The sequence below is a fragment of the Pisolithus orientalis genome (assembly GCF_024613125.1).
Source record: "Pisolithus orientalis strain OTSU chromosome Unknown F5J12scaffold_1, whole genome shotgun sequence".
Lineage (NCBI taxonomy): Eukaryota > Fungi > Basidiomycota > Agaricomycetes > Boletales > Pisolithaceae > Pisolithus > Pisolithus orientalis.
In genome coordinates this window covers 1,225,176-1,237,124 of record NW_026260782.1, presented here as the reverse complement: position 1 = coordinate 1,237,124, position 11,949 = coordinate 1,225,176, and the positions used below count along the sequence as shown (strand labels likewise).

The 11,949-nt window shown below is 54.3% G+C and overlaps 10 protein-coding genes across 10 annotated transcripts; 4 read left to right on the top strand and 6 right to left on the bottom strand.

Annotated features, from left to right (window-relative positions):
• Positions 1-10: 10 nt before the first annotated feature.
• Positions 11-998, bottom strand: F5J12DRAFT_887108 (glutathione S-transferase; the record flags this gene model as incomplete). The annotated part of the gene is made up of 7 exons (XM_051747177.1): positions 11-73; positions 127-181; positions 236-356; positions 409-459; positions 519-549; positions 602-839; positions 889-998. 7 exons carry the CDS (start codon positions 996-998, stop codon positions 11-13), a joined length of 669 nt encoding a protein of 222 aa, XP_051605759.1.
• Positions 999-1,179: 181 nt separating this feature from the next.
• Positions 1,180-1,537, bottom strand: F5J12DRAFT_792543 (cytochrome c oxidase assembly protein PET191). Its single transcript, XM_051743939.1, has one exon. The coding sequence runs from the start codon at positions 1,494-1,496 to the stop codon at positions 1,281-1,283; it is 216 nt and encodes a 71-aa protein (XP_051605758.1). The 5' UTR covers positions 1,497-1,537; the 3' UTR covers positions 1,180-1,280.
• A 14-nt stretch (positions 1,538-1,551) lies between these two features.
• Positions 1,552-2,836, top strand: F5J12DRAFT_902140 (uncharacterized protein; the record flags this gene model as incomplete). Its single annotated transcript, XM_051748255.1, has 5 exons — positions 1,552-1,725; positions 1,779-2,139; positions 2,197-2,340; positions 2,393-2,506; positions 2,589-2,836. The coding sequence occupies 5 exons, from the start codon at positions 1,552-1,554 to the stop codon at positions 2,834-2,836; spliced, it is 1,041 nt and encodes a 346-aa protein (XP_051605757.1).
• A 35-nt stretch (positions 2,837-2,871) lies between these two features.
• F5J12DRAFT_902139 (4'-phosphopantetheinyl transferase) lies at positions 2,872-3,356 on the bottom strand (the record flags this gene model as incomplete). The annotated part of the gene is made up of 3 exons (XM_051748254.1): positions 2,872-2,954; positions 3,007-3,089; positions 3,139-3,356. The coding sequence occupies 3 exons, from the start codon at positions 3,354-3,356 to the stop codon at positions 2,872-2,874; spliced, it is 384 nt and encodes a 127-aa protein (XP_051605756.1).
• A 53-nt stretch (positions 3,357-3,409) lies between these two features.
• F5J12DRAFT_902138 (GPN-loop GTPase) lies at positions 3,410-4,632 on the bottom strand (the record flags this gene model as incomplete). Its single annotated transcript, XM_051748253.1, has 7 exons — positions 3,410-3,511; positions 3,562-3,684; positions 3,757-3,900; positions 3,924-3,999; positions 4,052-4,184; positions 4,238-4,317; positions 4,391-4,632. 7 exons carry the CDS (start codon positions 4,630-4,632, stop codon positions 3,410-3,412), a joined length of 900 nt encoding a protein of 299 aa, XP_051605755.1.
• Positions 4,633-4,679: 47 nt separating this feature from the next.
• On the top strand, positions 4,680-5,348 carry F5J12DRAFT_733824 (uncharacterized protein). Its single transcript, XM_051741981.1, has 2 exons — positions 4,680-4,821; positions 4,897-5,348. The coding sequence occupies exons 1-2, from the start codon at positions 4,718-4,720 to the stop codon at positions 5,321-5,323; spliced, it is 531 nt and encodes a 176-aa protein (XP_051605754.1). The 5' UTR covers positions 4,680-4,717; the 3' UTR covers positions 5,324-5,348.
• Positions 5,341-6,536, bottom strand: F5J12DRAFT_792527 (uncharacterized protein). The gene is made up of 5 exons (XM_051743938.1): positions 6,168-6,536; positions 5,955-6,118; positions 5,820-5,892; positions 5,678-5,765; positions 5,341-5,624 (listed from the first exon to the last, which is right to left on the bottom strand). The coding sequence occupies exons 1-5, from the start codon at positions 6,513-6,515 to the stop codon at positions 5,485-5,487; spliced, it is 813 nt and encodes a 270-aa protein (XP_051605753.1). The 5' UTR covers positions 6,516-6,536; the 3' UTR covers positions 5,341-5,484.
• A 27-nt stretch (positions 6,537-6,563) lies between these two features.
• F5J12DRAFT_20518 (uncharacterized protein) lies at positions 6,564-7,550 on the top strand. The gene is made up of 2 exons (XM_051738402.1): positions 6,564-7,023; positions 7,075-7,550. Exons 1-2 carry the CDS (start codon positions 6,622-6,624, stop codon positions 7,441-7,443), a joined length of 771 nt encoding a protein of 256 aa, XP_051605752.1. The 5' UTR covers positions 6,564-6,621; the 3' UTR covers positions 7,444-7,550.
• Positions 7,551-7,656: 106 nt separating this feature from the next.
• F5J12DRAFT_887102 (uncharacterized protein) lies at positions 7,657-9,608 on the bottom strand (the record flags this gene model as incomplete). The annotated part of the gene is made up of 4 exons (XM_051747176.1): positions 7,657-9,149; positions 9,195-9,279; positions 9,337-9,549; positions 9,600-9,608. The coding sequence occupies 4 exons, from the start codon at positions 9,606-9,608 to the stop codon at positions 7,657-7,659; spliced, it is 1,800 nt and encodes a 599-aa protein (XP_051605751.1).
• Positions 9,609-10,109: 501 nt separating this feature from the next.
• On the top strand, positions 10,110-11,914 carry F5J12DRAFT_20876 (uncharacterized protein). Its single transcript, XM_051738425.1, has 2 exons — positions 10,110-10,421; positions 10,491-11,914. Exons 1-2 carry the CDS (start codon positions 10,207-10,209, stop codon positions 11,533-11,535), a joined length of 1,260 nt encoding a protein of 419 aa, XP_051605750.1. The 5' UTR covers positions 10,110-10,206; the 3' UTR covers positions 11,536-11,914.
• Positions 11,915-11,949: the final 35 nt, after the last annotated feature.

The window sequence follows — 11,949 nt, the reverse complement described above, 5'->3', positions numbered from 1 at the left end:
ACTCGTCCCGTCACTGAGGAATAGCAAGCCCAGCCTTCACAGCAGGACGTTCAGCGATACGATCCACCCAAGCCTGAATATTCATCATCAAACATATGATGATCGACTTCTCGGTAAGCCACTCACTTTCACGTTCGGGAAGGCGTCCAAGTCGATGCCAGCTCCCTCATGAAGCCTCACCCTTCGCGCAATAAAATATCAGAGATGGGTACTCACGACAACTCGAGGGTCTTACCAAGGGAAGGCGTTGAGATCGGCGATGGTTAACTTTCCCCTTCCAGGACCAACCAGGTAATCACGTCCTTCGAGGCGAATGTTCAGCACACCATAGAGGCGGGCAGTCTCTTCGGTATAGCCTGTATATTGAATATGAGCCATCAAAGCGCCCGAACCGACTTGCCAGCATACGTTGCTTGCCGTAAGGTATATCCACAGGAGCAACTTGCCTAAAGTGGCGGGCTACGTAGCGATTGTGGATAAGCTGGGGAGTCAGTGCGTGAAGGGCCGGTTAGACATACCCTGTCCTTGCATGGGACCGATTCCTCCATGCTGGGTCATCAATGTTAGGCGTTGGAGACTAGTGCAAAAGCATTGGTCTCACAGCAAAAAAGATCCACTGCAACAGTTCACTCTCCTCGTCGCTTCCGGCGGGGAACGTGAAGCGACCTTCCAAGTCGTACTTACGAACGAGATAGAGCAAGATTGCCCCGCTCTCGAAGACGGTGAAGGGGGAAGGTTTGTGAGAGCGATCGACCAGGACGGGGATGCGGCCATTTGGGTTAAGAGCGATAAACCAAGGTTCTTTCTGACGGTTAGTTGACAGCACTATCTCTTCGTAGCTAAGGAGAATGGGAGACAGCACACGGGAAAGGGGTCGGCGAAGCTCACTCATAATCGACGACGGTTGTGCCGTACGCTGCCTTGAGTTCCTCTAGGACGGTGGACACCTTGTGTCCATTGGGAGTTGGGGCGATATAGACCAAGAGAGGTTTCGCCATGGTGCTAATCTGTGTGTGCGTGCGAGTGAAAGGAGGGGGCAACCTGGGACAGATGGATTGCAGGTGGGAGGGGATCTTATATATGGTACACAGGCCAGGTAGCTTTGTCATTTCTCGCGCTAGTGGGGAGTAAATGATGGGATCCAACTGCGTCGGCGGTGTTGGTGTGTAATCAGCTTACGAGGGGGTGGTTCGTCTGCTCTCTCCTTAGTTTCTCTGCACCCATGCCCACCGTGTTTCCCCGAAACCTCTTTCTCATATCCAGCTGTGGTAGTACTGGCATCAGTCAATGTTCATTCGGCAGGTAGTAGAGGAGATACGGACCATGTTCCGCTTGCATTCGAAGGTGGCCTTGCGCAGGTTCTGGCAAGGCTGTGGTAGTTCGTCTGTGTGATGTTTCAGACAGTCGGATGGGAGTCGCCCGTCCTTCTGGACGCAGTCGGACTCGAGCAGACAGGTTTTGAGTGCTCTGAGTAGTGCGTCGCAGGACGAGGACATGGTGGCACTTGGCGGGAAACAAGACTGCTTGTTGTCGCCAACCACGCTGCTCCGCATGGCCCATCCATTGCGTCCCCTCCGACTCCTCCGCACGACACCCTCCGTCGCGCCCGTCCCCCATCGCACCGTCCTCTCAGTCTCTGGTTCAGACGCGACAACCTTTCTCGACGGCCTCCTCGCAACCTCCCTCAAAGGCAAGCAGTCCTACAGCGCATTTCTGCACGCTCAGGTATTCACATCTTGCACGGTCGCCGTACGCCGCTGATACTACTTACATCGTAGGGTCGTGTCATCTACGACGTATTCTTATACACCCCTCCGTCCCAGTCCTCCCCTACATACCTCATCGAACACGACGCGTCCCCTTCCGAATCACAACCATTACTCGACATCCTCAAACGCTACGTCTTGCGTTCAAAAGTCCGCATCCGGGACGTCTCCCAGGAGTGGGACATTTGGGCTGCATGGGGTCATGACCATGGGGCGGACGAACAACGTGAATGGGCCTGGGCGAGGAGCGGCGCCGTAGAGCCCATCTGGTCGAAGACGACGACTTGGCCGTGGGGCACCGAACCCGGCGTGATAATCGATCGAAGAGCACCCGGCATGGGCAGACGCATGATCGTGCCCAAGGGTGAAAAGCGTGCGTGCCCATAGGTCTCCTTGCTGTGATGCCCCCCTATCTATAGCTTATGTACAGCGCGCGAAACATCAACGCACGACACCCTCGGAAGCGATGCATACCTCCTACACAGAATACTGCATGGTGTGCCGGAAGGTAACATCGACATTCCGCCTTTGCACGCCTTTCCGATCGAGTCTAACCTTGACATGATGGGTGGTGGTTCGTAGCCATCTTCTTTGCAGTCGCACATTCGTTCTGACAAGTGTTGAAGTGGACTTCCGTAAGGGATGCTACGTTGGACAAGAACTAACGGTGCGGACATACCATACAGGCGTCGTCCGTAAACGCATCCTCCCCACTATCCTCTCTCAATCCTCGCAGTCTGGTGATGCCGTTCTCTCACCCAACCTCACCATTAAACCTTCCGTGGTCACACCCCCGTCCTCTGACTCTGATCCTTGAACCAGCCTCGATTCGCGTTCCCCGGTTGCGCGGCACATCTACTCTCCTTTCTTCCATTTTGATACCTTCGCTGGGACCGGGTACAGCTGTTGGCCTTGCCCTCCTTCGTCTGGATCACCTTCGTCCAAGTATAGAACTGCATACTGACCACCCAGGGACAGCGCCAGAAGAAAATGGACAACGGTGGAAAGTGGAGCCCTGGCGGCCTGACTGGTGGCCTGAACAACCGCCAGAGGAACAGGTGGATGAGTAGATATTGTAAACAGTGAATGTAGCTAGTCCGAGTTCTCAGCCCGACTCAGCCAATACACTCGCAACGATATACTCCCCATCATGACTGGCAGAAACATGGAGTCTTGCCGGTGTTGCATCTGGTCCAAGGCTAGTAGTGTACACGAGTGCAGGCTTGAGACCATTCTTGACTGTCAAAAGACGTATATGTGAGCTCTTTCCATGTCGGTCGGAGCGGGTAGAGAGCTTTGTACGCTGCTTCCTTGACTGCCCACCTGCGTACACATGTGACGACGGGTGGAAGAATAACAGCAATTTGCGTACCGTACACCCAGAAACCGTACGATCGACTCCAGACCTCGTTCGTTCGCCACGGATGTCCCGCCGCCGCCGCTCTCAGGCTGGCATGTCAGCGCGCGAAAAGCGCCTAGTTCGACTGGACTGAGTATGCGCGAGGCGAGCTTGGACAGGCCACGTCGTTTGATGAGGGCTACCAGACGGGGGACGTGGAGAATGTCGATGCCTATACCATGGACGGGCATGGCGATACAGTAACCGATTACTAGCTCTACCAAATCGTCTGACAGGTGCCCTACTAGGCCAAATAGCACTGAGGTACTTTCTTTCCTTCAAGCTCACCCAAAACCGCCGAAATCACTCTACTTCTGGGAAAATCTCCCCCGTCCAAGTCGTTTGGCTGTGCCGGCAAGTCAAATACTTGCACCACAGAAATCGACACAGACATACCTCTTTGGGCTCCTCGTCTTCGCCATATTGCATCGTAAAGTCAATGTGACTAACGACGACCTCGAGGGATTCCGTCGAGGTGAGGTCCAGCGGAAGGAATGACACAAGCGGGTGATCTTCTATCTGCGACCCCCGCCGATTGGTTAAGTCCATCAAGACCAGGTGGGGATGGGTGACGAGACATAGCGTACCAACTGCACCTAACGCGCGATTGAGTTCATGAAACCGACCATTCTCTACGCGCCCGTCCCTTGCCGTAGCAAGAAGCAACGGATCTGGATCGAGATACCGCGAGATATCTTTCCGCGTGCGTCTACCGTTCCGAGGCTCACTTGCACCCTCGGAGGAGGGGAGGGGGAAACGAGGTCCATTTTGGACATGATATTTATCCAGGGGATCTCGAGATTGACCATGGCGGACATGGCGGACAGGACACCACTGTGAAATGTGTCAGTACCATCGACAAGTGGACGAAAAGGAAAGAATCGACCTGAAGAACTTGTACCGGTCTTCCATGAATTGAGAATCGATGAGATACGCTGCACATGTGCGTATTCCAACCCGTTGCAAGTTGCGCGCGAGAATGGGAAGAAACGGATGATGGGTGTACAGTTCGATTTGACCTGCGAGCCGTAAGAGATCTCGTCTTCGGGGAAAGCAAAGGTCCGTCGCGCACCTGGACAGTCGATGATGAGGTAGTCCTCGTCGTAACCCCCAAGCTCGTCCTCCAGCCAGTCCATGTTCTGCAGCAGGTATCTGCCCGGATATGGATATGCAAGGGGTCAGCATGCATGACATGGTCCGACGTGCAAGCATCTCACTCACTCACTCAAAACAATACACGAGACCTCCATTTGGGCCCATGCCCATCTCCGACATGACGTCCTCCAGCGTGACGAGTTCTCTGATGTCGATTGCAGGTTCGTACTCGAAGGCGTCACCAGTTGCGGCTGGGTCCAGGTTGACGATGTGGGCCGTGCGGCGCGCCATGCGAAGATGCGTTGCGAATGCAGTACTGAATGTCGACTTTCCTGCTCCGGCTGGGCCAGTGACGAGCACGGCGTAGCGCATGTCTTGTGATGACGGTCGTTGGATAAGATATTACACTAGTGTCTGTGGGAAACTAATACTTCGAGCTTCATTAGCTTCCACCCTGATGTCAAGACCACCCGTATTTCCTGAACAAACAGCATCTGGCATTGCCGTCGACCCGCGCACCCTCGAGCGCGTCGTACCAGAGACTCGACGTCCAGATGGATCGTGCGTATCGCTTATCGCTGGATCGACACCGCTGACTCCTGAGCTGACTGACGCTCGCATTCCTGATCCTCGCAGTGTTAGAAAACAGCTAAAGATCCGCCCAGGTTTTACCCCTCAGGAGGACGTCTCACGATTTCGGGGGACACGCCAGAAAGCGATGGACGCAACAGCCCTCCCTAAGGGCCACATCCTCGGGTGGGTTGCCCCCTCTTCCGAGCCCCAGCAAAAGGCGAAGCCTGGTGCAAGTGCACCCCCTCCAAACAAGAATGCCAAACGACGTGCGAAGCAGCGAGCTAAAAAGGCTTCCGAGACGACTGAAGCCGTGAAGAGCAACTGGGACGATGAAGACGAGGAGGGGGAGGGGTCTGCTGATGCTGGCCAACAAACCACGGGCCAGAAAGAAGTCACGTCCGGAGAAGAGGCTGATGGTCGCAATGAGTCAGGACCTGCACGAGACGACGCTGACTTGGCGGACAAACTCTCAAAGCTGGATGTGAAGTGATCACACACGGTCTGGGTTTGTGTTTCATGTATCCTTTGTGATTATGAGGTGTGCACGAGGAGCTCTAGATATATGTATTACGGCCTAACGAGTGAATCGCAGTTGGAAGGGCATCTATGCGGACGAGTGATAATATGTGGTTCCCTCCAGAGTGATCGTTGTTATGAAAGAACAGTCCCCTCAACGTTCCCACCATGAGGCGGAAACGGCGACGGTGGCGGTGGTGGTGGTGTGGGCGGTTTATTAAACTGGTATAGCTCCATGCTGATGACGATGAGGAAGACGAAACCACTCAGCGCCGCTAAAGGACAGATCGATCAGTCCACAGCCGCGGCGTGGAACGTGAGCACGCACCAACTGCATTGCGGGTGTTATCCCATTTGACTTCTTCCATACTTGCACGGAGGTCGCCTATCTCGACGATAGACTTGCTGAGTACCTCCTAAGGTGAAAGGGATGAGACAGAGATGCGATAGGATGAGATGCCGACACGAACTTCGATAACCATGCTTCTCTGCTTTAATTCAGCCTTGCTCTCGTTCTTGCGTGTGTCTAGCTCCATCTGAATCCTGTGATCAGTGTTCCCGACGTGTCTTGCGACGGGCCATGGATGCGACGGAAGGGTACATACTCGTGCTTGAGATTGCCCAGGTCCTCCTTCATCTTCACGTCGAGCCTGTCGACTTCCCTGCGGAGGGTGGTGACTCGTTCACGCATGGCGGTGATTTCGCTTCGGGACGTTGCCGTTTGCTCTGCTCGTAGTTTTGAGAGAGCGGCACGGAAGAGATATGCTTGCTGGCCGGACATGAGTCGTTGCAGAGGTTCAGAGCAGTGTACCACCTACGTTGTCTAGATCCTTTCTCGTCAAACCGTCTCTCCCCACCCTGCCCAGACGGTCCGCAAGCAATGCGCGTGTTGCGCGCATGAGGCTGCGTGCTACGGTGGTTGGAAACGTGCGCTCGAGCGCGACGAAGAAGGCATGGGTGTGAAACGGGGGTGTGGCATACGAAGGCGGGGGTGGGGTTCGTGGGGGATCTGAGCGAGCGGGTGGGCCGGAGACGGCTGTGGACTGGACAGATGACGGAGCAGCGGGGTCCCTTGGATGTGCGAGGGCGATGTCGCTGACAGGGCTGGCGTGTGCGTGTGTCCGTCGCACGTATACACGACCGAGTGCGAGGCGAGGAGCAGACATGAGTCAGGGTGGACCGCACAGCCTGCGCAGAGTAATACAAAGAGGGTATGGGTATATATACACCTGACAGGGGGGGGGGCTCTTATCTGCTCCTCGACCGCCCTGCATGTCTCGCTACGTGTTCCCGTCCACTGCTGGCTCCCACTCCTACTCCCCCTACCAACACACCGTCCCACCGCTCTACGCGACCTCTGCGCCGTCTGCACACAGTCACAGCCAGAGCCCGTACCACTCTGCCAGGCGCAACTCCCTCAGTGGCCACCCCGCGCCCTATGCCTACTCTGCCTCGCAGGGCACCCACTACAGCACCCCCTCCCACCACGCCCATAACACAGCAACCCATCTAGTCGTGCCTGGCACGTCCTCCAGCCACAGGAGCAGGTCGAGGTCGAGGTCCAGCCACGGACACGGCCGCCCCACATCCACACACACCCACTCGCGCAGTCACAGCCAGAGCCGCCACGCCCAACCCCATGTCTACACGCCTTCGGCCGCACCCGTGTACCTAGTACGTCTTTCCTACCGTCATCTGCTGAATCCGGCTGATGATCTCATATAGGATGCCTCCCATCACTCCACCCACCGTTATCCCTCCACCCATTCGCACCACTCACACCACTCACATGCCCACTCCCACTCCTCCCACAACTACCCCAGTCGCCAGCGTACCACCTCCCTTGGTGATCGTTTCAGGCGCTTCCTCGGTTTAGATACCCCCCATTACCACCACCAACAGCATTACGCTAACGGCAATGCCGGGCGCAGGCGCCATAACTCCTTCTCTGGTTACAGAGATGACAGTAAACTCCACAGGACCAATACCACCCGCTCCGGGCCGTGGTTCTTTGGTCCTACCGATAACAGGCGCTATATCGACGAGCACGGCAGGGATGTGGACTATCTTGGAAGGGTAATTCACAGATACTAAACACGATTGCTATGCAATGTTCCGTTCCATTCCACGTATGTATGTGGTATGTAGAGTGTCGTCAGATCGGACTCGTCTTCCATTCTTCGCGCCATAATAGTACTTATTTCCGGACTTCCACCGCCTCGTATAAACCTGTTGTAAAGTGACAAGTATTCCAATACGTTATTTATTATTCGGAACGGGGAATATAAAATACCGAGTGACAGTCTATCACAGCCTTTGACGTTGCCAGTGACCGCGAAGTCGAGTTCCAACATCCAGCTCGGTCTTGTACAATCCGCTTGGCCCTCGTGACCGGGACGGCGTCGAAGTCCCAAACAGCAACGTTCTTCCCTCCAGGAAGTTCGAAGCTTCTGGTTCCTCATCCTCGGCGTCCTCCCATACTGACGATGCGCGTTCGTTATCACCGTACTGCCACACACAATAGTCGTCCGCGTCCTCTAGAACCGAGCCGTCGTGCTCGGCGGGGTATGCGTCGTATTGCCATTCCAGCCCGTCCTCGAAGCCAGGTTCCCCAATAGTGTCTAGATCGTATCCATCAGCGGCATCGCCCAACCCCCGATCCTCCACGTGCGACTCGGGCCAGAAATCAACGTTCTGGCCAACGCCAGGATCATCCATCACCACTGGGGTATCATCACTATACCAGGGAACTTCACAGTCATGGAATCCGATTCCATCAGATGGTCGACAACTGATAGCCTCGTTTAGGTTGTGATATTGCTGTCGATCATCGACCGCTTCATAACGGCCCTGATCGTCCAAGGAGACATACGATGGTGCGATCGCCGGCTGCTCGTATGCCGCGAAAGTAACGTGGATCGGCGAGGTGTCTGTCGAAAACATAGCAGGAGGCTGGGAGGACACTTTGATCGCATAATTACCGCTCATTCCACCACATATGTCATGCGTTGACATATAGAAGGAAGGTAGAGAAGGCTCGCCCAATACGGAATCCACTTGGAAGTTAACGCTACTCCCGCGAGTCCTGAACTTCGGGGTTCCATTTGACGGCCCCTGTGTGAAATGATGGGTGGCAGTTGCACTAGCATCCGGGGCAATACAAGGCGGAATGGCAGGGCGCGCCCCAGAGAAATACCTAGAAGATGTTGGTCGCGGCGCGGAGACATCGGCTGGTCCCTCAAGTGAGTGCCGCTGATGATACTCGGTCTGAGACGCGGAATGAGAAGGGTGGAGTGAAGAACTCTCCCTGTCATGCAGGAAGACAGGGTCGGCCTCACCGCTCTCCGCAGCGCATGGAACGGGCTCCCTCTTGGTTGGTGTGGATTCGGGGGGCTTGGATATTACTTCTGGCTGATCGGTGACTTTGCCCGTATCCGCGGGTGCAAACCAGCGACTAGTGCGTACGTCCATAACGACCGAAGCGGATGCCTTTGCGACAGAACCAGTAGGAGAGCCTTGAGCGGCTGATGAACATCCATTCCGAGACTCGATGTCCCAGACTATCGACTGATGTTCCTCGGGCAGTTCTTGTGTCTGCACCTGATTACCTACCAATTTCTCACTTCTATCGTCTTTATCGGGTATGGAACAATGATTCGAAGTGTTATCCCTGTCAGAAGGGGGGTGACTGCACTGGTGGGATGCAGAGGATGACCCTTCAGAGTCCGCAACGTCTTTACTGCTGGTTGCCTTCGCCTTACTGAGAAAAGCACGCTCCGAAAATGAATCAGTGGAAGGAGCTGCCAAATTCAGTGTAAGCAGGTTGGGAGTTGTGAAACTCTTACCTTGTTTTTTGGACAAAGCAGCTTTTGTCTTGGCAGACGCCTTGCCCTTGAAGAAGAGGCCTGGAAGATGAAGGCTGGGTTTCAGCTACATTTAAATGTCAGAACAGTCGGGTGCTGACGGCTCGGAAGATCAACTACAAACAGTCAGTCTATCCTTTTTAACGTTGGTGGCCGAAAACCCGTGTAAGAGTGCAAAAGAAGCAAGCGTCGAAGCACGCCCTTTGTTCTTCGAGGGTGTAGTCTTGAGTTTTCCGCGTGGCTTATTGGACCGGCGGCCGCAGCCATCACCATCACCATCGGGAGATCTCACGATCTTCACGTTTCCGTCTTTTCCGCTCTCGACGCTCCGCAAGTCCTGGTGAGAGTTTGAAAGATTAAGAGGTGACAGAATGCACGTCGACTTACGAGCTTCATGCTCGCGATCGCTGGATGGTGTCCTCGTCTTCTTTGATTCGTTCGAGCATCTCTTTCTCGTCGGGAGCTTTTCATTCTCTTTGTTCAGCATCGTTCGCCTGCTACTGTCCGTTGGGGACTGGAACGAGACGGTTCCCTTTCGGCAAGAGATTTGGCTCGATGAGAACACTTTTCCGCCTGAAGACGCTGCCCGCCGTGCAACTGTTCAAGAGGACCTGAACGGAGTGCTCGTGGCTGAAGAATTGGCGTATCGAACCCCAGAGCACTGCTGTTTCGGGACCTTTTGCGGTGACCCTGACCGGTGGAAGTCAACATCGCCAATGAGACCCTCTTTGCAGTAAGCAGAGAGATAGACCCTCTGTTGTTCGATGTAATTTCGTATAAAGTTCTCCTTCTCTCGTTCCATAATGTACTTATCTCGGCCTCTTAGAGTCCACCAAGGATGCGAGGGGTGCAAAGGCGTGAAAGAAACTAACAAAGAGCTATTACGTAGTAAGGAGCGGTCGCGTCGGACTCCTCTCTCAGTAAGTACGCGTTTCCCGACTGAACTGTCCGCACTACGCATAGCTAACGATCTCAACGCGCGCTATACGCTGTTATGGGTAACCTAAAACGCAAATCCACCGGGGGCGACGCTCGGAGTCGCGGCACCAAACGTTCTCGACTGCATTCCGACGGTGCACCTATTCCCCCGTTGGACGTAGTCGTGCGAGGCAAATCTTTTGAGCCTACGCCTGCGTTCGACACCTTCTGGAAGTTAGCTGCTGAGAGGCACGCAATCGAAGAACGACGCCGCTCCGGCCAACCACCACCGTGAGGATTAATTACGCGTTAGTTGGTGGTCGCCTGGTGTTTGACATTCTCGAAAAAATACATATACAGGTGGACAAAAGATCCGGTGCTACAGAACCACAAATTTTGCAATACCTTCAGAATTCTGGATCGCGGTTCCCAGTATCTCGTCACCGAGGTCATCGAAAAGGGCCCTCAGGACCTTGAGGAAGTGACCTTTCGCGTCTTGCTCTTCAGCCTGTATACCAACATCAGCACGTACGAGACGCTGCGCAAGAAGATCAGGCCCTTTACCTGGTCGGAGTACAGGCGAGAAAACTATGAAAAAGTTCTGCGCGGGCTCTATGCTAGGGGCGTTGCCATTTATACCGGTGCATATCAGAAGCCAGCTCCCGATTTGGGATTCGCCGAGGCCTTCATGAACCACCTGGCGTTGATGGAAGTCCTCATGCAGGAGATGCCAGACGTCCTCTCCAAGGCAGAATACATGGCCGACGTCTTTGAGTGGTTGCAGACCTTCAAAAGTATGGGCGACTTCACGGCCTACCAACTGCTCCTGAACTTGTCTTACTCCAACGTTATGAGCTTTTCCGACCATGACTTCGTTGTCATGTGTGTCGGGTCTCGCAGAGGGCTTCGGAGGTGCTTCAAACAAGATATCCCCCGCTCCATGGAAGTGGACCTCGTTCGGTGGATACAATCGAGCCAAGACGATCACTTCGCTCGTCTGCGGCTAAACTTCAATGGCCTCGGAGACCAACATCGCCCCATGATGCTTTGCGATATCGAACACACGTTATGCGAGCTTGACAAATACATCCGCAAGTGCGGACAGTCATCAAAGGGCCGTCCGTTTGTGGGTACTGGCGAGCTGGGAGAAATCCGACTGCCGAAGGCGTGGTCCGATAAGGCTAGACAAATCGTACGCATCAAGAACGAGGAGGAGGCAGAGCCGGACATTATCGAGAAATTCGTTGTTCAGTCGATCGAAGCTCACCGGGTGGTGGACGGGATGATGGAATTCCTGGTTTTCTGGGAGGGTTATGACCCCGACGAGGCGACCTGGGAGCCAAAGGACTCCCTCATGGAAGATGCGCCAACCATGGTCAAAGCTTACCTGAAGACCATAACTTAGTTCGTCTGGTATGCTGGATACCATAAGCTGGTCAATGGAGGGGTCGAGGTCGCAAAATTGTGTGGACAGGTGCTCAATTTCTCACACGAAGTCGCGTAATGAACTTTCCGGGACCCCTCAAATGATCTGGTGTTGCTGTCGAACCGAACTCAGTTCAGGGTGGATCGAAGTGACTTCCCGAAGTGGCAACTCCGGCCCACTTTGATACATCCGAACTGGGACGAACTGCACTTCGTTCACGAGGTTTGTCTGGAGTGTGCATGATAACTTACTCTAAATTAGTATATGTCTCCGGTGTATAAATGAACAGTTATCCATTTGCAGTTATAACTTACAAGCCTCGAGCAAAGCAATCTTTTGGGTGTTTGCTATCTCCAACAACTTGAATATATGTCCTCAGTTGTGAACAGACTT